This window comes from Elephantulus edwardii, unplaced genomic scaffold, assembly GCF_000299155.1.
Source record: "Elephantulus edwardii isolate Elephantulus edwardi_28Jun2011 unplaced genomic scaffold, EleEdw1.0 scaffold00005, whole genome shotgun sequence".
NCBI classification, from domain to species: domain Eukaryota; kingdom Metazoa; phylum Chordata; class Mammalia; order Macroscelidea; family Macroscelididae; genus Elephantulus; species Elephantulus edwardii.
In genome coordinates, this window is record NW_006399755.1 from 20,970,534 (window position 1) to 20,991,918 (window position 21,385).

General features: G+C 38.0%; 1 protein-coding gene across 1 annotated transcript in view; it reads right to left on the reverse strand.

The window, feature by feature from the left end:
* Positions 1 to 533: 533 nt before the first annotated feature.
* The window catches only part of LOC102856906 (chromosome unknown open reading frame, human C1orf87), a 150,512-nt gene continuing 129,660 nt past the window's right edge, over positions 534 to 21,385 (reverse strand). The window contains exons 10-12 of the mRNA XM_006879745.1: positions 12,552 to 12,631; positions 9,289 to 9,496; positions 534 to 694 (exon numbers count right to left, since the gene is read on the reverse strand). Of these exons, the coding sequence (XP_006879807.1) occupies positions 534 to 694; positions 9,289 to 9,496; positions 12,552 to 12,631 (449 nt within the window). The remainder of the gene's footprint in view (positions 695 to 9,288; positions 9,497 to 12,551; positions 12,632 to 21,385) is intronic.

Below are 21,385 nucleotides of genomic sequence, written 5' to 3' on the forward strand. Positions count from 1 at the left end.
AGACTGTGTAACAGTTTAGGTTTGGACTGCAGAAAGCATGTTCAGATAATTTGGAATTCTGCTTCTGCTACTTGGCATTAAGGTAAAATATTGTTAGTATATTTATTTTCCTTATAATGGGAAATCCCTCTAGAATGACAACCAGGAGCAAGACCGACTTGCTAGCAAGTGAAATATATTTAGGCTTACTATGTTCCAGAGACTTTTCAATGTTTTGCATTATGTAGTAGTAAGTTTGGCAGAAACACATAATGATTAGCAATTAAGGGGTTAATACAACAATTAAGCTATAATGATAAGCTTTATGAAAACAGAAAGGAATTTTAAGTAATTGGATTCTTGTCCAGTGGAAAACTTTTGTTTCCTCAGATCACTTTGAGCAGTTTATGAACCAGCCTGAGAGCCAGAAACTAAATCCAAAACAAGAAAGTCTACTCTGACAATGCCTCCACCACTACGCAGGCCTGAGAAACAAGTGTCTGGGTAAAAAGGGAGATAAGAGAAACATCTGTTCACACAATATGGGCTTGTTATCATAGCTCCTTTAAGTACCGCAGCGCTGGCTCCAAGAGCATATTTTCTCCCGAACGAAATCTCCGCAAGGCCTGGTCAATTTTCCGAGGGCTCAGGGACAGGTTGTAAATGAGATTGTAGTTGTGAATGAGGCGTTTGGCTCGTTCCTTCTCCAGCACTCCTGCATGTGATATTGGTGGGTGGAAGGTTTATAACGAGGAAGGAGAAAATAAAAAAGAGAAAAACCTATGAGCTTCAATGGTTTCCAAGTAAACAACAAAATAGCAATAATTTGAAAATTTAACTTTCTTAAGAAACATGTTATCTTAAAGATCATTATTTACAGTGTCGAACATGCATTATATCTTTCAGGGGAAACATGGGGGTGGTTTTAAGGGAGAGAGGAGATGAGACCCAATAAAATCCATAGACAAATTCTAAAGTGACTTGAGCTTGTTCTTTGTAGCCATAAAATTGAGGTTAGTTATTTAAACAGGTAGGTAATTGCTAAGAAATTTCAATTGTTCTATATTTTTTAATCTTTTTAAAGAAGGCAAACATGTTACAAAATCATGCAATATTTCAACAGTTAATGCATTTCCTGCAAAGTATTCCCTATGACACTCTCTAGTGTGCTGTATGATCACAGGTAAATCACTTACTTCTTGTGTCGCAGAGTCTGAATATCTGTTATAGATACTGTACTCCTTATCACCAAAAGTGTCCTTTAGTGCCTACCAAATATTTATGTTAATACAAATGCTAGTCTACTTGGAAACATTGCTTTTTTCTCACATCAAAGACAAAGTTAGATAGGTTTGGATATTAAGTGACAGATGTTTAAGTGCAGAATGAAGCATCAGTGAAGATCAAAATAACTCGTTCATAAGTTCCAAATTTTGGACTTATATCACATACTATACTTAAGAATTAGAAAATCTGTCACCACAGGAAGCTTCTTAACCAGTTGGGAAGATTAGAGATGGAGAGCATTAACTACAGAGCAACAGTAGTGACAATAATGACTGATGTTGTTGTTATGTATCACTGAGTCAGAACCAATTCATAGATATCACACTAGCGGGTTTTCAGAGATAGTAATTCACCCTAAAGGAGATTGTTCATCTTTTTCTCATGGAGTAGATATTGAGTTTGATCTGTATGTCTTTGGGTGGCAGCAAAATTCCTACCTATTAATCAACCAAAACTCCATAGGATAACTGATATTTATAGAAGACTTACTATGTCCCAAAGTTTATTGTGATCCACACAGTCAAATGTCTTTGTATAGACAATGAAACACAGATAGACATTTTTCTGGTACTCTTTGATTTCAGCCAAGATCCATCTAACAGCTATAGCATCCCTTGTACCATGGCCTCTTCTAAACCCAGCCTGTACATCTGGAAGTTCTCTGCTGAACAAGGCATTTGACCATGTGGATTGCAACAAACTATGTCTAACTCAGAGAAGAATGGGAAATCCAGAACATTTGATTGTGCTTATGCAAAACCTATTTTTGGACCAGGAGGCAGTCGTCAGAACAGAGCAAGGAAACACTGCATGGTTCAAAATCGGGAAGGATGTACCTCAGGGATGTCCTATCTCCATACCTTTTCAATTTGTATGCAGAACAGATCACCCAGGAGGCTGGGTTCTATGAGGAGGAATATGGCATCAAATTGGAGGAAAACTCGTCAACAACCTGCTTTATGCAGATGACACAACCATGCTTGCTGAAACTGAGGAGGATCTGAAGCACTTGCTGCAGAAGGTCAAGGACTGCAGTCTTCAATGTGGATTGAAGCTCAATGTCAAGAAAACAGATTCTCACCACTAAGCTGATTAGCAGAAGTATGATAGATGGTGAAAAGAGTGAGGTTGTTAACAGTTTTAGTTTGCTTGGCTCCAAATCAACACTTTGGTAATAGCAGTCAAGAAATCAAAAGACAAATTGCAATGGGAAAGTGTACTGTCAAGGGACCTCATCAGAGTACTAAAGAGCAACAATGTCAGTCTGGAGACTAAGGTGCACCTGATACAGGCCATCATGTACACAATTGCTTGCTATGCATCAGAAAGCTGGAAAATGACTAAAGATGATATGAAGAGAATTGATGCCTTTGAGCTGTGCTGCTGGAGAAGAGCACTGAATAGACCATGGACCACTAGTAGAACAAACAGGTTCATCCTGGAGAGGGTGAAGCCAGGCTGCTCCTTGGAGGCAATGATTCTGAAGCTTCATCTTACAAACTTTGGGCATGTTGCAAGGATGGACCATTCCTTGGAGAGGGACCTCATGTTTTGGAGGGTGGAGAGACAGCACAAGAAATGAAGACTCTCAAGTAGATGGATTGATTCAGTGACTAGGGTAACAAGGGTAGGTGTGACAGAGACAATATGGTTGGCACAGGATAGAGGAGGACTTAAGGTTGTTGTACATAGGGTCACTATGAGTCTCAAGCAACTTAATAGCACATATCAACAACAACTATGTTCCAGGCACCATTCCACACATTTTCCAATACAAGCTCATTGAATTCCATAGCAACTCATATTATAGAGGAAGAACCTGAAACAAGAGATGAGAAATGATATGTTTAAAGTTGTTTAAGTCCTTGCATTTAACCACTAAGAGAAAACGTTGCTAGAAATAGTGGTCATACTTTTGCCCCACTTATTTTCCTTGAATTATGAAAGCTATGCTCATGGTAGCAGCTGTGGAGACATTACAAGATATGTAATATTGTGAAAATTTGCTGTAAAGAACTTCTCCAAAATACTATAGAGCAAGAATATCAGTTTAAAGATTAAGGTACATCTGATTCAAGCCATGGTATTTTCAGTTGTTTGCTATGCATTTAAAAGTTGAACAAAATATTAATGACAGCACCAAAGCCTTGGAATTGTGGTGTTGGCGATGAGTACTGGATATCCCCAAAGATTAAACAAATCTATCTTGAAGAAGTGCAACCAGATTGCTTCTTAAATGCAAGATGGTGTAATACTGTCTTGTATACTTGGACATTTGTCATGAAGGGACCATCCTTGGAAAAAGCAGGAAACGATAGTAAGACCCTTAATGAGATGGATTGACACAATGACTTCAACAATGGGCTTGAACATACTGGAGATTGTGAGAAAAGCACAGATAATGCAAGGTGTTGAACTCTTCTTCATACAGCCAATATGAGACATAGTTGACTCAATGGTACCTAACAATAACAACAGCATATTATGGTAAAGGAATTCTTACGGTATAGTGTGTAATATGTTGAGTTGTCGACCAGTAGGTAGATGGTTTGAACCCACCAGCCGCTATACAGAAGAAAGAGGAACAGTTTCTTCCTATTATGATTTACAGTCCTGGAAAACCGATGGAGGACCATTATGAATTAGAATCAATTGTTGACAGTGGATTTGCCACAAAAGGTAGCATATGAGAGAGCTCTGGTGGCCTAGTGGCAAGAAGCTGTGCTGCAATCCTGAAGGCGTGTGGTTTAAATCCACCAGAGGCTCTTCTGGAGAAGGAGGGGCAATCTCCTCCTGTGCCAGTCATATCCAAATTGATGGTATACAACAAGGGGGACTCGGAGGGAAGTACAATATTAATCAAGAATTGATAGTAGTGAAAAAGGCCAAGTTTAATTAAAGTAATTTTAGGTATCTTTTGTGAAGAATGAAAGGTAGATCACAGGCATGTTGTTAGTTTACTCTCCTTTGCCTACACAAACTATAATTGTGACTGAAATATTTTTTTTCTCGAAAGAATCAGAAGTGGTTCTTTGGCTTTTTTGTAGAAAGCCACTACTACTTCATTTGAAATGACATTCAACTAAATTCTTACCATCTTGACTTAAGTCATCATTTAAACACTACTTGTGTTTAAATAGGCAAAGACTTGAGAATGATACTCCTCAATAACTAATCTTTAACAGCTATTTTATTTTTTTTTAAAGCAAAGAACCTTTTATTGGGGGTCTAGGACAAGGTTCACTTTCCCAGGCTGGAGAGGGGCAGGAGGAGTCAGAGAAGTCACACTTAACATGAAGATGAATTGGCTTTTAACGACTGGGTGGGCTTTAGCAGCTGTTTTAAACAGCAAGTTGGTGAAGCTTCGATGTTCATTCTCTCATATTCTATACCCATTGCCATTATGTCAATTCTAACTCAAAGAAACTCTGTAGAGTTATTCCACAGGTTTTAGAAGGTTTTCAATATTTGTAGGCATAGACGACCACATCTTTTTCCAGTGGAATGACAGAAGGTTACAATAAACAAACTTTAAGCTGGCAGCTTAATACTTAACCATTGTGCCACCTACTATACCCTAGCCCAGCCTATCTTGTCCTACTCTCCCCTACCCTATCCTATCCTGGCTGGTTTGTCTATCTCACCTGCTAACATATTAACCTTTCCCCCATATAAATCTTTTACAGTCTCTTTCTTTCAAGCTGTTAAGTGCATCTTTGAAGCTTTTTCAATTGGATGGCTGCTCTCAATCTCTTGCCTAGGTGTGATATTTATAATCAACTTCTCCATATTCTGCCCTTGGAAATAGAAATCATAGGCTCTGGAATAAGTTTCTAACTGTAAGACCTTGCGAATGTTTCTTTACCTATTTGAGACTTAGTGCTCTCAACTGCAAAACAATACCAAACCTAACCCAATTCTGATTCATAGTGACTCTTTAGGACAGAGAAGAACTATCTATTGAGTTTCTAAAGGCTGTACTTTCTTATAGACACAAACTACCTTATCTTTGTCTTGCAAGTGCAGCTGGCAGGATAAATGAAAATTAAAGATAATTAAATTGTGTAAAAATTAATAAATTTTAGGTGCTTAGCTCAAAGTGCATCTATAAGTAAGCACTCATTAATGTTAGGTATTGCAGCAGAATGTTTATAATTATATAAATAACATTTTAAAGATATAAAACCTGTATTTTAATAATGAGTTATTAAAACTCATGATATATATTAATTTAAAATAGAAAGTGATGCTACAAAATACATCTAAGAATCTCCATGGTGGCATTTTCTAGTATCTTCTAAGCTTTGTCATTGAAAGAATCTTCCTAAAATCAAACATAAAACCATTGATTGAAATTTAGATATCTATCTAATTTACTCTGTCATTAGGGAAAGCCCAGAACAGATCCATAAAATAATCCTTACAACCCTCTGCAGTGTCAGAAAACCTGTTCCTTAACCCTCATAACTAAAATGAAAGCAATGATAAGAACTTCTTACTATCCTGTTAATTCACAGTTTACAAAAACTACAAATCTCTTATCTCACTCCTTTTCTCAAATCTGGAAGATATGTTTTATTATTATCCTACTTTGTAGATGAGAAAGACAAGTTCAGAAAATATGCCCTTAGGACTCAGCAATTGACTAGAGTCTCCTTTAACTTGAAAACATTTCTACCTAGTTTTTCATTCACAGGGAAAATTCCCAATCAACCATTCACCCAAATATTTAGCTGAAACATCCTTCCTTCTTTAGAAAACATGACCACTTATTCATTGCCACTCCTTTTTCCTCTCCTCAATGATATTTACTTGACAACCCCATTAAAGAATATGTACAGAACAGGTTCCCAGAAATGCTGATTTGATGATGGATGATCTGCCTTCAGCCTGGATGAAGAACATCCTGGCCTACATATTTCCTCACACATAATAAAAGAGCAGTGATTCATCAGTGGGCAAAGCAGATATCATCTGCTTAGCCCTAGAATAGAGCTATGGTGGTTTGCTAAATACTGTGGTTAATAAACCAGCAAAATGACCTCAGTTAATCCTTTTCCCTCATTAAAGACAGTTATAGATGTTCCCAGATCTGGCTGACACATTCCTTGGCTGTTAAGGAACGAATGAATTTCATAGAAACAGAGAAAACAGGCATAAATAGTGAAGAGATCATGGGAAAGGCATTCCAAGCCTAATGGAATCTGTATCCAAAGTCAACAAAACTCCATTCTTCCTTAAAACTGTTGACAAGTATGAGAAAGTCCAAGACTTTAGGGAATCTCTTAGTTACAAAGTACATGATTCTTCATCCATCATCACAACTCATCATTTCTCCAGATATCTCTTATCCCTCTTTCTCTTCCTTCTCTGTAGCTCTGTGCAACCTTATAAGCATTCTCCTATCTCATAGTCTGGACCTAAAATATTTAAATAAAATTTAGGTGAATACCTGAAGATCTCCTTTTTTCAGTCCAGTCGTGTAAATGAGCCATCTCAACTTTCATTAAGTTCTCCTTTGGCTGAATCTTCAATAGATACTTGGTAGTAAGTAAAGTCCTCCATTACCCTGAGATTTCACAATAAAGTCTCACCCTTACCGTGTAAAACAACCTAAGCATTTAGTATATGTTCATTCTTGTCTCCTTCATACTCATTTTCACCTTGTAATATTTGCAGAAGATAGTTTTGCATCCAGAAAGCTCGGCACAACTTCCCAAAGTCTACCTTTCTGTAAGGGTCAGCTCAAGTTTTAGCTCTCTTCTATGAAACTCTCTTTGAATAACTCTGCCCACAAAAGATGGTAAGTCTTCTCTGTACTCTAACACTTAATTGTATTCAGTTATAAAAATTTACATATACTATCTTTTTAAAAACATTGCACTGAATTATTACCAGTTTCTATGTGTTATCTAAAAGTAACTATCCTTTCGGATTTCCATCTTGATTCAGCCTCCAACATGGAGCTGGGCTTGTAACATATATTAACTACCTTTCTAATTTAGCTAGATATATTTTTCATTGAGTATTTTAGGACCTCTTTTCTCCTATACTTTGTATAATCGCTGAAATTCTTTGATCTTATGTAGTAGTTAATACATTCTGTTGTCTAGAATGGAGTAGCTGCTTTGTTTTGTTTTTCATTCTAAAGCATTTGAAAATAAAACAAAAAGAAACACACACAGATAAAAAGACAGATAATACTATTCATATATGTTTACGTATTCTGAAGGGTACTAGAATAGAGAATGGGTACACTATTCATGAGCCACAGTATCTGAATACATGCCACACCCTTAGTCTATGTACTTTTGCATCTTCCCTCTATTCTCCATTCTCAAGTTTTTACTAGTTCTAGACTCAGTACTTTCTCATATAAAGATTTCAACAGTCAACCTTCTCTTTCATTGACTCTAATTTCTCCTTTATTCACAATGATTTTTCTGAAATGTAATTTTATTATGCTATTCTGTTTACAAAAAAGTATAAATTATCTTGTCCTTCATTTATGATTTTTCAAGACTTAGAGCTCTAATGATACAGTGGTTAAAACACGTGACTGCTAATCTCAAGGTGAATTTCAAACCTCAAGGTTAAACTCATCAACTGCAATTCAGAAGAAAGACGGGGCAGTCTGTTGCTACAAAGATTCACAGCCTCAGAAACCCTATGGAGTAGTACCACTATGTTCTACGAAGTCGTTATTAGTTGAAATCTACTAAGTGCAATGAATTTTGGTCTCATACTATAGTTCCACTTTTTCCTTTAATATTCTTGTTGCTTCATTGTTGTGTGCCACCGAGTCAGAACTGACTCATAGCTGACCCTCTGGTGGGTTTTCATAGACAGTAAATTGTCTGGGAGGAGATTGGCCATCCTTTCCCCACAGAGCAGCTGGTAGATTTGAACCATGTGCCTTTGGGATTTAAAAACAGCTTCTAATCACTAGGTCACCAGATCTCCATACAAAAGTCATTGTATTGAGTTTCACACAAAGCACTTTACTTGAACCTCCAACAAAAGAGTTTCATTCCTTTGTGGATAAACTGAATTTTATATTTAATAACTAGTTTAACATTAATATGGATCATTCTCCCATGAAGGAATTCTTTTTTTCCCCTCTGAATGTCCACGTAGCACACACACTTTCTTGGTATTCTCATCTTCCATCTTGAACTTGTTATTTTCCTACAGCCCTTTAATTTATTCATCCCCTCAAAAATGTTTAAAGATTGTTCATGGCATTTTGCATTTAAAAAATACAATCTATTCATGAGATGATAATAAAATTCTAAATTGAAGAAATTCAAATATATCAAATATGATAATGGAACTTAAAGAACCACAAGAGGCCAGATGAAGGTTGGCATAGATCCCTCTGGGTAATCAGGGGAGTCTCAGAGGAGCAGTGCTTGAGTTCATACTTAAAAAGACACTTAAGCATTAATTGGCCAGGTGGACAAAACTTGGAGAAATGATGAGGGTGGGTTAGGTAGAGGAGAAATAAATTGATTAGATGGAGAGCTCATGGTGAGAAAAGGCACATGAGAAAGCAAGACACATTTGCATAAAGACAAGTTCTTCATTCTGACTGGGTGAGAATGAATAACTTCTAAGTTATTCATAATAATGTAAAATAGTAAGAATCTACATTGCAAGAATAGTAATGGTAAAAGGAAAGACTGGTCAGGACAGGAACCAAATTTCAGTTCACTGAAGAGTTTGTAGCTCATCCTGCTTCCAGTAAGGGTTTCTGAAGTATTTTAATTGGTCTTCAGTTAGAAGACTGAATTGTGGAGGGGGAGAAAGAAGAAGACATGGAGGAAGGCTCAAAAATGCAAAGGATCTATAACTAGCCAGGTGGGGGGCTTGGCTTCCTGTTTGGTTCAGTGCTGTATCATGTACCGTGCACATGACTGACATACCAGTTGCATTTATTCAAGTGTGAAAGAAAATGAGATATTCATTTTTAGACTGGAACACAAACAGAATGGTATATCTACTTTAAAGTTGATATATCACCTGTGTTACTGAGATCACACAAATAGAGGGCATTTTCTAGCTTCCTGAACCTGTCTATCCACATCTCACATTCTTCAGGTTCATTCTTTATGATAGGATCCACAAAAGGCTGTGACACTGGCCTGATCTTCATGGAGCTCAGAGGACCTTTCAGGACCAAAGTCTCTGCAGGAAGGCTTTCTGGCTGCAGCTCCTCTTCTGGAGTGTTCTACCAAAACAACACAAACATCTTACTGGCAATGCATTCACCACTCAGAGCTTCCCCCATCTTCTGGCCATGAGATGGGGCCACACAGCTAGGAAGATTTATTGCAAGGTCTGGCTGTACAAGGCTAGCAGAACACTTAAAATAACCCTCTGAGCAATAACAACTATCTGCCAAGTGTTGTTAGATATAAACTATGACATTGAGTTTATTTTTATTTTATTTTAAGAGGAAAGGTTGAAGTCATGACATTTGTTTAGTTTTCATTTCTGGCTTGCATAAGGCAAGGAGCTTTCTAACAGATGGATGCATTTTGTGATGTTGTAACTCTGTTTTTTACCACTAGAATTCACAGGGGATGAGTTACAGACAATGCTCCTAATTTCTTGGGGAAACCTATGGGTCATGATTGTGAAAGTCTTTCCAAAGAGTGTTTAAACAATAGTAATATTATTATAAAGTTGGTAGAAAGCATGATAAAACATCTTTAGTTCTGTCTGATATAGTCATTTTGCAGAAGGCAGTTGAGGTCCACAGGTAAAAACTAAATAGAAAACACAAGTAGGCATTTTAATCCAGCTCAACATTGTAAAAACTCTTTAATACGGAGTCAGAATCAACTTATAGCTGACTCCCCAATGCATTTCCAAGGCTGAAAATTGCATAAAAGGAGATTTCTCATATCACCTGTGGAATTGCTACAGTAGCAACAGCTTTTGGGTCAGCAAGACAAGCTATAGGACATTATGATGATGTTGGTGTCTCCACTCTTTATTCTTGTATCGGCACCCTTGTGTACCATAATGCTCATCTGTAGGTGATATAAAAGTTGACTATTCAGTTACTAACCAGAAGTTGGGTTAGTGAGTCTAACTCACTGACAGATACTTCAGAAAAAAGGTCTGGTGATCTATTTCAGAAAAACACACGTTTGAGCATCCTAGGGAGTGCAATTCTTTTCAGAAACACATTGGGTTGCTATGAATCAAGTCAACCTCAGGCAGCGTCCAGCGAATTAAGCTAGAAGACTTGGTCCTGTTAATGAAGATAAATTGTGATCCAGATAATAATAAAATCATGCCTTTAACTTTTCTTTTTTTGTATATATCTATGCTCCTCCAGGGAGTTCTGGCTGACTCATGGGTTAGGAGTTGTGATTTGATTCAAAGGCAGGAAGTTAAAATCCACTAGATGCTATTTGGGAGATATATGGACAGTTTGTTTGATTTAAAACCACTGAACACCTACTGGAAAGTCAGCTATGAGTCAGTTCCTACCTGACCATACATAACAACAACAACAACAGTAACAGTAACAGCAACAGCATTCATATTCCTCTATCCTTGACTGTCTACATTTCTCCAACTTTGTATATTTGTCTTAAACTCGTCATGAAAGCCCATAGCTCTAGGATAGTAATTGCAATAAGAAGACAGATCTTGAGTGTGTTAACATACATATTAAATTACTACTGAGAAATATGAAGAAGAAATTCCTTTTGTTTGAAAAAATAAAATGCTAAGCGAAGTTGTACCCTCATGGATTACCCAGAACCAGTCCAGTGAGTTTCAAGGGACTGATATAATTCTACTTTGGTGACATCACTGTGGGGAAAAATAGAAAGTCATCATAAAGTAAATTCGAATAGTGATTTTATACTTTTTAGAACTTTAAATCACCTTGAAAGTCTGATGAAAGTTTATGATAGTCTTTCTAGGCAATGTTAATTTAAATAAATTTGAGTGTATCATTTTAGTAAACTCAAAGATACCTTCGATCCTGAGAAAATAACTTTAAAGAGTTTTACATTACATTTCTGTAGATAGGAAAGTGATTTTGTAGGAACTTGCTCTGGTGGCCTAGTGGTAAGAAGTTATGCTGTAATCCCAAAGGCACACAGTTCGAATTCACCAGCTAGCTTGCTCCACAGGAGAAGGATGGGCAATCTCTTCCTGTGCGATTACCTGCCTTTAAAAACCTGCCAGAGGATCAGGTATGGGTGGGTTCTGACTTGATGGTACATAACAACAACAACAACAACAACAATAAATTAAAATACTTACCCCTTGATATTGTAAGTCTCTGATGATATGTTTCTCATCAGAGGTCTGGAGGGCTAAGTTTATGTATCTCCCAATGTGGTTAGGGGCTAACACATAGTAGTTTCTTAAGACATTCTTAATGAATGAATAAGTAATTTCCTACTGGATTATAAGACACTTGCTTTACTATGTGCTTCAATTTCCTTCTCCTTTATATAAGAGTGGGACAGTGAATGTGAGAAGAATTAATTATTACAGTGATACAGTAAAACCCTAAAGCAAGAGGCAAAACAAAAGAGCAAAGGATTTTTTTTTAAACATATAATCTTATTCACAACAGACTTAACACTCAAGGAGAGAAGCATTTGCTGTTGTTTCTTGCCTGGCAAGAGGCCTGTGAAAATGGATACTATTTTCTAAAATATTTCCAAGTGTGAAGTGTATGAAGAGGGGCCTCCCATCACTTTAAAATGAATTATGTTCTAATCCAGGCATTTAAAAAAATCAAGAACAGAAAATCTCGGGCTGTTTTTCAATTCTGTCTGCATCTTCTCCTGGCTAAGTGCTGGGGATATTAAATCGGATTTCAAAGGCTTGCCAGATTTTTTGTCTTAATTAAAGAGAGCATTATATTTAAGTGTGATGTCGAGGGGAAAAGTCACCCTTAGTTTCTGGAAGCTGAGTTTTAGATGTCAAGTAGGTCTCATACCAACCTTCATTCTGATGGCAGTTGGCAGATTGGTCACAGGATTTGGAAGGACACTTACACAGATGTGACCTGTTCAGGTTCTTGAGGCCTATGGTAAACTTTCAATTAAGGAGTGGTGGACTAGCTGCTGCAGGAACCAGCACACAATTGGCAACATCCTTTGCCTCAGCCCTCTGCTTAGAGTCTTGAAGTCAAAATTGGTCTGACATAGAGAGGTTTATAGGAACAAAAACTAGAGGGGAAGACATCACCGAACTCGCTAGGTCTGTGAAGACCTTTCCAGAATCCTCTAGATCCAGGTGCATACCATATGCTCATTTTTGCTTGGGGACATCTCAGGGGCTTCAGGCTTCACTGTGGTGCCAGCAGCATCCTTTCCACTGTTTCCTAAGCAAGCAAGCAAAAAAAAAATTAAAAACAAAATTGAAATAGTTCAGTCCCATCTCCCCAGGCAAAGACAATATTGAAACTGTTAGGCGATTGGCACTTCAAGAGGTGATGAGGATAAGCTGTGAGGAAGAGAGACATGTTTGCTGCCCTAAGAAAGCCAAGTAGGGGAGCTTGATATTAAATAATTACTCAAAATTACTACATGAGCTACCTTAAATAACATATGCTTTTGAAAAGAGAAGATGTTGAGACTGACTCAGTCATTTTGTACAATAGTCAAGAAATAACATGTTGCTGTTATTTGCTGTAAAGTCACCTACAACTCATAGAGACTATGTACAGCAGCTCTGAACCTTTCCCTGTCCTGAGCCAGTCTCATGAATTCCAACACACCAACCCCGATTGCCCCAGTTACTGTATTAATCCGACTCATCCAGGGTCTTCCTTTCCTGCACTGCCCCTCTATCCTTCCAAGCATAATGTTCTTCTCCAAGTACTGGTTTCTCCTGGCCACATGCCTAAAGTATGTGACACAGAGCTTCAAAATCCTAACCTTCCAGGAGAAACTTGGTTTCACCCTCTCCAAGACAGACTGATTTGTTTTCTTGTCAGTTTGTGTTATGTTCAAGACTCTTCTCTGGCACCACAACTCGAAGACATCAGTTCTTATTTTGTCATCCTTAGTCACTGTTCAGCTCTCTGATGATGCTCAGCAAGTAATTGTGAAGACCATGGCCTGGACTAGGTGCACCTTAGCCTTTAGACTGACATCACTGCTTTTCAGCACTTTGGAGAGGTCCCTGACAGCAGATTTTCCCAGTGCAATTCATCTTTTGATTTCCTGACTGCTGGTGCCAAGAGTGTTGACTGTGGATCGAGCAAGCTGTAATTCTCCCCAGCCCTCCTCCCTTTTCTTCTTTTTTTAGGCTTTCTGGTTTGCCATTCAGGTACTTGCAAGCTATAATTCTTTATGACCCCAATCTCTTCTCCATCTACCATGGTGCTGCCAATTGGTTCAGTGGTGAGACTCTTTGTCTTCTTGATGTTGAACTTCAGTCCATATTGAAGACTGCAGTCTTTGATGCATTGGGCAAGTATGCAGTTAAGGATCCCTCCAATGTGCTGAAGAGCAGGGATGCCACTTTAAAGACCAAGACATGCCTTCCACAAGCCATCATATTTTAAATTGTTTCACATACATGTGAATATTAGACAACGAATAATTACAACCAAAAAAGAATAATTGCTGCCTTCCTTTGAAATGTGCTGGTGGAGAATCTTGTTGATTATACCATGAACTATCAAAGGTACAAATAAATCTGTCTTGGAAGAAGGGTAAAGTGTTCCTTAATGTCAAGGACAATAAGACTTCATCTCACATACTTTGGGCGTGTTATCATGAGGGGCCACTTCCTAGAAACATATATGTGCTTGGTATAGTAGAAGGTCCGTGAAAGTGAGGACTGTCAGTGAGACGGAGTGACACAGCGACTCTAACAGTGGGTGAAGCACAGAGGAGACTGTGAGGGTCAGGCAGCGTTTCTTTGTACTGCATGCAAGGTCCATATGAATTGGAGCTCCATGGACAGCACCTAACAATAACATGTTAAAAAATTTTCTCTTTATTGCAAGTGACCAAAAAGGCTAGAATTACTAAAATCCATAGAATTAGAGAGATTAAGGGCTTGTGAAGGCAGTGCATGACAAACTTTGGTATCATACAACCTGAATGCTTATGTTGACTATTCCTTTTACCAACTGCATACTTTCAGGTCTTAAGTTTTTCATTTATAGTAGTGCTGTAGGGCTAAAATAAAACTGTTTTTGTTATGAGCTGTCGAGTTGACTCTGACTGATAGCAAACCTATGCATAAGACTCTGAACCCTGCTCTATCCTGAGCCAATGTCACTGTCTCTGATATACCTGTCCTCATTACCCCATTTATTGTGTTGTCTTCCTCTCCTGCGCTGTCTCTTTGACCCATTCAAGCATATTTCCTTCTCCAAAGACTGGTACCTCCTGGCTGCATGCTCAAACTATGTGAGATAGAATCTCAAAATCCTTGCCTCCAAGAAGCAGCTTGGTTTCACCCTCTATAGGACAGACTTGTTAGCTTTCTTGGCAATCCATAGTATGTTCAATATTCTTCTCAAATACCACAATTCAAAGGCATCAATTACTCTACCATATTTGGTAATGTTCTAGCTCTCTGATACACAGCAAATAAATAATTATAAAAATCATGGCCTGGATCAGGTGCACCGTAGTCTCTAGACTGTTATCTTTGTTCTTCAGCACTCTGGAGAGGTTCCTGACAGCTGGTTTTTCTAGTGCAATCTGTCTTTTGATTTCCTGACTGCTAGTACCAAATGTGCTGATTGTGGAAACAAGCAAGATGAAATTATTAACAATCTCAATACCTTCTCCATGTACTATAAGCTGCCACTTGATGTTGAGCTTCATATTGCAAACTACAGTCCCTGACAATCTGCAACTAATGCTTCAGGTCCTACTCAGTTTCAGGAATCAAGGTCGTGTCATCTGCATAACACAGGTTGTTGATGAGTCTTTCTCTAATTCTGATACCACATTCTTCCTTATAAAGTCCTGAATGATCTGTTCTGCATACATATTGAAAAGGTATGGAGAAAGAATGCATCCCTGACACTCTCCTTTTATGATTTTGAACCATGCAGTGTTTCCTTGCTCTGTTATGATGACTGCCCCCTGGTCCAAGTATAGGTTTTGCATGAGCAAAATCAGGTGTTCTGCAATTCCCATTCTTCTCACAGTTTGCCATATTTCTTGGATCCATGTGATAAAATGCCTTTACAGAGTCAATAAAACACAGATAGACATATTCCTCTGGTACTCTCTGCTTTCAGCCAAGAACCATCTGACTTTGACAATGATGTCCTTACTGCCAATGATCTCTTACCTTCATAAAATACATAATACCCAGAGGAGATCTCCACACAAATTATCATTATTATTTGTTTTTGTATTATATGTTAATACACAACTCTAGCTTCCACTGAAGAGAGGATCTGACATTATTTACCAGATATTTTGCTGGGCATTGTCAACATTCATGAACCCTTTTGGAATAAGATCTAGAACTTAGATCTTGCCCCAGCCAAATCCTTTTTGACTATTAGAACTTCAAAAAGTTTCATTAGAAGGGAATAAATGTTAATTCACCTGGTCTCTTTTAAACTCCCCTTTCTCTTTCCCAGTACCTATAAATATAGAAAAAGGTAATTGTTTGCACATGCCAAAAGTTGTTTGAAAACCCCAACTGAGGCAGAGCTATTTTTTTCCTTTTCCAACACAGCAGGAGGGATAAATAATAACCATCTGTCTAGCCTGCCAATTGAAGATTTGTGCTGGAGGAAATAAGCCAAACTGGCTTCTGGAGTTTTCCAGGTGTTGGAAGGGCCAGGCTTTACAGGGCTTCCAGTGGACTCTGATGATTCCACAGCCAGCCCTCCTCTGTCCCCCAGTTAATGACTCAAAATCAGTGGTCTTTGGTGCTGCTAGTATGTGAGACCCACCTGGGGAGCTTTAAAAAATCATCACTGCTTAGACCTCACAGCAGACCAATTAAATCAGAATCTCCAGGGGGAGAAACCTAGGCACTGCTTTCAAACAATTCCCTTGGAAATTTTAAAATGAAGCCAGAGTAGAGGAAAGCTGATTTAAATAAAAGCTTCTGGCCTCATGGGGCCTACAGAATGAGCTTTTGTGAGAAGGAAACAGTATCTGTTAACTATCTATTATATGCTAGACATTTCTAAATGTTTTCTCACTTCATCTGAAGAATAATGCTGTGAGACAGAAATTATCCCAGTTTGATAGATGAGGAAACCAAGGCAGCCAGAGGACCAATTATTTAAGATAATAAAAGTATCCCTCAGATTATGACTTTTGGTCATCCTTCAAGTTTGGCACTGAAATCACCCTCATGTCTTGAAGAGTCAACATTCAGCCAAATAAGAATAGACTTTCAGACTCAATAAGACTCAACTTTCAAATAGGCATACGAGATGGTCAATAACACCAGGTAGGAATTCACTTCTTAGAACCAGCAAACATACAATTCCAAATGGGGCAGCATTTGTCCAAGATCATTCGATCTCAGAAGGTAGGAAGAGGCAGGAAATGAGGAATGGAGGAATATTACAATGTGGAGGTTGTAATCCATGCCACAAAAAAGGAAGTGTGTGAACTGTTGAATAGGAGACCAATTCACCCCATAAACTTAACTCAAAGTACTGTGAAAAGTAAAAAACAAAACAAAAGAAAATAGAAATAAGGCAGGGTTGGGGCTCCTGTTCAGTTAAGGTTTTTTTTTCCTTTTTCTGCTAGTTGTCACTGACTCCTGACAATCCTATGTGCGCGCAGCAGAAGTGCTTCATAGAGTAGTTCAAGACTGATATTTCAGAAGCTGATCACCAGGCCTGTTTTCTGAGGCCATATATGCATGAATCATCAACCTCTTGGCTAGTAATTGCTTATTCCATTGTACCACCTGAGGACTTCCTAGCTAGGAATGACTCCAAGAATATCCTGATAATATTCTCCACATGCAGCTGCTTTTGGTCCAGTGGTGAGGATTTTTGTCTTCTTGATGTTGAGATGCAATTCATATTGAAGTCTATATTCTTTGATCTACAACAAGCATTTTATTTCAATGTCTCCTCATTTTCAGTAAGCAAGGTTGTGTCATTTGCATAAAGCAGGTTGTTGATGAATCTTCCTCCTATCCTGATGCACCATTCTTCTTCTTTATAGAGTCAAGCTTCTCAATGAGCTTATTTCTACTTTCAGCATTCCATTATATATATACAGATGCTATGTGTTTAGGTGATATAAATTTAGAGTTGCTATGACCATAGACTGGATCAGGCAAGCCATAGTCTCTAGACTGACAGTTTTGCTCTCCAGCACTCTGGAGAGGTCCCTGACAGCAGATTTTCCCAATACAGTTACTCTTTTGATTTCTTGATTGCTAAAACCAAGAGTGTTGATTGTGGGACCAAGCAAGCGGAAAATGTTAAAAATCTCTCTCTTCTCCATCTGTCAGAGTCAGAATGCTACCAATTGGCCCAATGGTGAGAATCTTTGTTTTCTTGATGTTGAACCACAATCTAAATTGGAGACTGCATTCCTTGACCCTTTCCTGCAAATGCTTCAAGTCCCCTCAGTGTCAGCAAGCAGGGTTGTATCACCTGTACAATGCAGTTTGTTGATGAATCTTCCTCCAATTCTGATGCCACATTCTTCCTCATAAATTCAGCCTCCTGAAATGTCTGTTCCACATATAGATTAAAAAGGTATGGAGATATGATGCACTCTTTTCCTCATTTCACACCATGCAATGTTTTCTTGCCTTGTTCTGGGATTCCCATTCCTCTCAAGGTTAGCCATAACTTGCTATGATTCATGCAGTCAAACACCTTTGCATAATCAATGAAACACAGACAGACATTTCTCTGGTACTCTGCTTTTAGCCAAGATCCATCTGACATTGGCTTTAACCCTAGTGCCATGGCGGCTTCTAAATGCAGCTTGTTTTTCTTAGCTTGTTTTTCTCTGACAATGTGTTGTTCTAGTTGCTTTTGGATAATCTTCAGCAAGATTTTGCTTACCTGTGATATCAGTGGTATTGTTTGACAATTTCCACACTCTGTTGGATCACCTCTTTTTGGAATGGGAATAAACATGGATCTCTTCCAGGCAGTTGGCCATGTAGTTGTCCTCCAGATTTCCTGGCACAAACTGATGAGCATGTCCAGGGCTGCATCTGTATATTGTAATATGTCATCTGGTATTCCATCAATCCCAGGGAACTGTCCTCAATATTTTACCCCCATTTCCTTCAGAGCTGCTTGAACATCCTTCATCATCATTGTCTGTTGGTCATATGTTGTTTCATGAAATTCTTCAGTGTTAGTCAATTCTTTTTGTTGTAATGACACTGTGTACTCCTTCCATGTTTTTAAATGTATCTTAAATAATTCAATATTTCACCCATAGAATCTTTTTTTTAAATTGCAACATGTTGATGCTATGTGCCCTCAAGTCGCTTGCCACTCATAACGACTCTATGTACAAGAGCCCTAAATGCTGTTCTATCCTATGCCAACCTCGCCATCTTAAACACACTCATTCACACCACCCCAATCACAGAATCGATCCATTTCATCGACGGTCTTCCTCTCCTGCACCATCCCTCCATTCTCCCAAAAATGGTGTCCCTCTCCAAGGATTAGTCCCTCCTTGCAACATGCCCAAAGTATGCCAGACGAAGCTTCAGAATCCTTGGCTCCAAGGAGTATTCCGGCTTCACATTCTCAAGGACAAACCTGTTTTTTCTCCTAGCAGTCCATGGTATATTCAACACTCTTCTCCAGCACCCCAGCTCAAAGGCATCAATTCTCTTTATATCATCCCTATTCACTGTCCATCTCTCTGATGCATAGTACATAAGTGCAAAGACTATAACCCGGATCAGGCACACCTTAGTCTCCAGCCTGACATCATTGCTCTTCAGTACTCTTGAGAGGTCCCTCACAGCTGGCGTTCCCAATGCATATCGTATTTTGATTTCCTGGTGGCTGGTAATAAGAGTGTTGACTGTGGAGCCAAGTAAACTAAAACTGTTAACCATCTCAATCTCTTCACCATCCATACTGATGCTGCCAATTGACCCAGTGGTGAGAATTTTTGTTTTCCTGATGTTGAGCTTCATATAGGAGGCTGCAGTCCTTGACTTTCTGCACTTCAGGTCCTCCTCAGTTTCAGCAAGCAGGGTTGTGTTATCTCCAAGCAGGGTTGTGTCATCTGCATAACACAGGTTGTTGATGATTCTTCCACCAATCCTGATGCCTCCTCATACAGCCCAGCACAGACTGAAAAGGTATGGAGGCAAAATACATCCCTGATGGACCCCCTTCTTTATTTTGAACCATGTAGTGTCTCCTTGCTCTGCTTTGATGACTGCTTGTTGGTCCAAATATAGGTTTCACATAAGCACAATTAAATGTTCTGGAATTCTCATTCTTCTTAGCGTCAACCATAGCTTGTTGTGATGCACAAAATCAAAACCTTAAATTTGTTTCTTCAGTTCCTTCAATTTATGAAATGCTCAGCAAACTAATCCCTTTTGAATTTCTGACTCCCGTTCTTATCTTCTGTATCTGTTATATTAGTGTCTTGTTATCTTAGTTGAAGATTAGACTGCCAACTGTCTAGCCCAACCGTCATAAACGGTCTAAACAGATCATTTCATTATTTTCCCTCTCCTCCTTTTATTTTTAATTGCTATTTTCCTCCCAGTTTATATATAAGTAAAATGAATTAGAGAAAAAAAAGGTACCAGGACAGGTAGTTATTTAGTTGCAGAAGTGATATTTCAACTTCCTTTGTAGAAATTTTCTGTTATAGAAATTTACCATACTTATACTAAAGTTTCACAGATTATGCTGTCAACTGGATAAATTCTGACACTGAGAGATACATGAAGTGATATTAGAATGTGGGTTAGTGTAGAAATACTCTCTTCTTGTTTTTGGATTTTGTGAGCATGTCTCCAGCGAAGAAAAGTGTTACTGCTACATGTTTGAACACTCTTAAGAACTAGCCATATTCAGTATAGCAGAGGTTAGATAAATAGCCACAAGGATTCCTTTCAGTCCTCTCAACATTCACCGCCAAGTGCTGTTAGTAGTCTAGCCCCAACCATTCCTCTAGGCAATCCTCTCTTTGAGGATTATGAGTCATGGTACTTTGAATCACCAATACTCTCTACAGTTGCTTAACATCTTTTTGGAGATCTTAGAACCGTCTGCATGTTCTCAGCAACCATGCTCTTAAATTCTTACAGTGGTAATCCTTCCCCTCCCCTAGGTATAACAGCTTCTTCCTAATGTTAATAAAACCTGTGTTACTTTATGCTTCTCTCTCTAACTTTCTAACACTTTCACAATCTTCTGCTGCAAATCCCCTATATTTGGAACAAATTTGAACAAGTTTGCACTTTTCTGGTTGCATACTAATAGATAAAGGGATCTACTTTTCTCGTAATAGCTCAGTATCTTCTATTCTGATCCAATAAGTAATCAGTAAATGGTTGATGAATGTAGTAAATAGAGTAATTACAATAATAGATTAATATCAATGCATATTTTTTCACCTGTCATGCTTAAAATATGTTAATTACTAAATATTTTGCCCAATTCATTTTCATCCTTCCACTTAGTAATACACTTTGGAAATCTTCCTGTAGCAGTTATTTTGCCCAATTCATTTTTATCCTTCCACTTAGTAATACGCTTTGGAAATCTTCCTGTAGCAGTTATTTTGCCCAATTCATTTTTATCCTTCCACTTAGTAATACGCTTTGGAAATCTTCCTGTAGCAGTCTATCCAAGTTATTTCACAGCTGCATAAAACTTCATCGGTTGGGTGTACTGTAATCCAATGAAATGATTTCTGAAGAACTATATCATTATTTCCATTAAAATTAAAAAATAATATAAACAACAGGAACACAAAATATTGACTAGAATAAAATTCTGCATTAAATATACTTAAATACATTTTTAAAAATTAGCTCCATTTACTTACATATAAATCTTAAAGGTGTTTGTTTTATGAGTTCTCAGTAAAATGAGTACATACTAGTGGAATTCCTAATCTAATAATCTGTGCCCCCAAGATTATAATATATAATAATAATATAATAT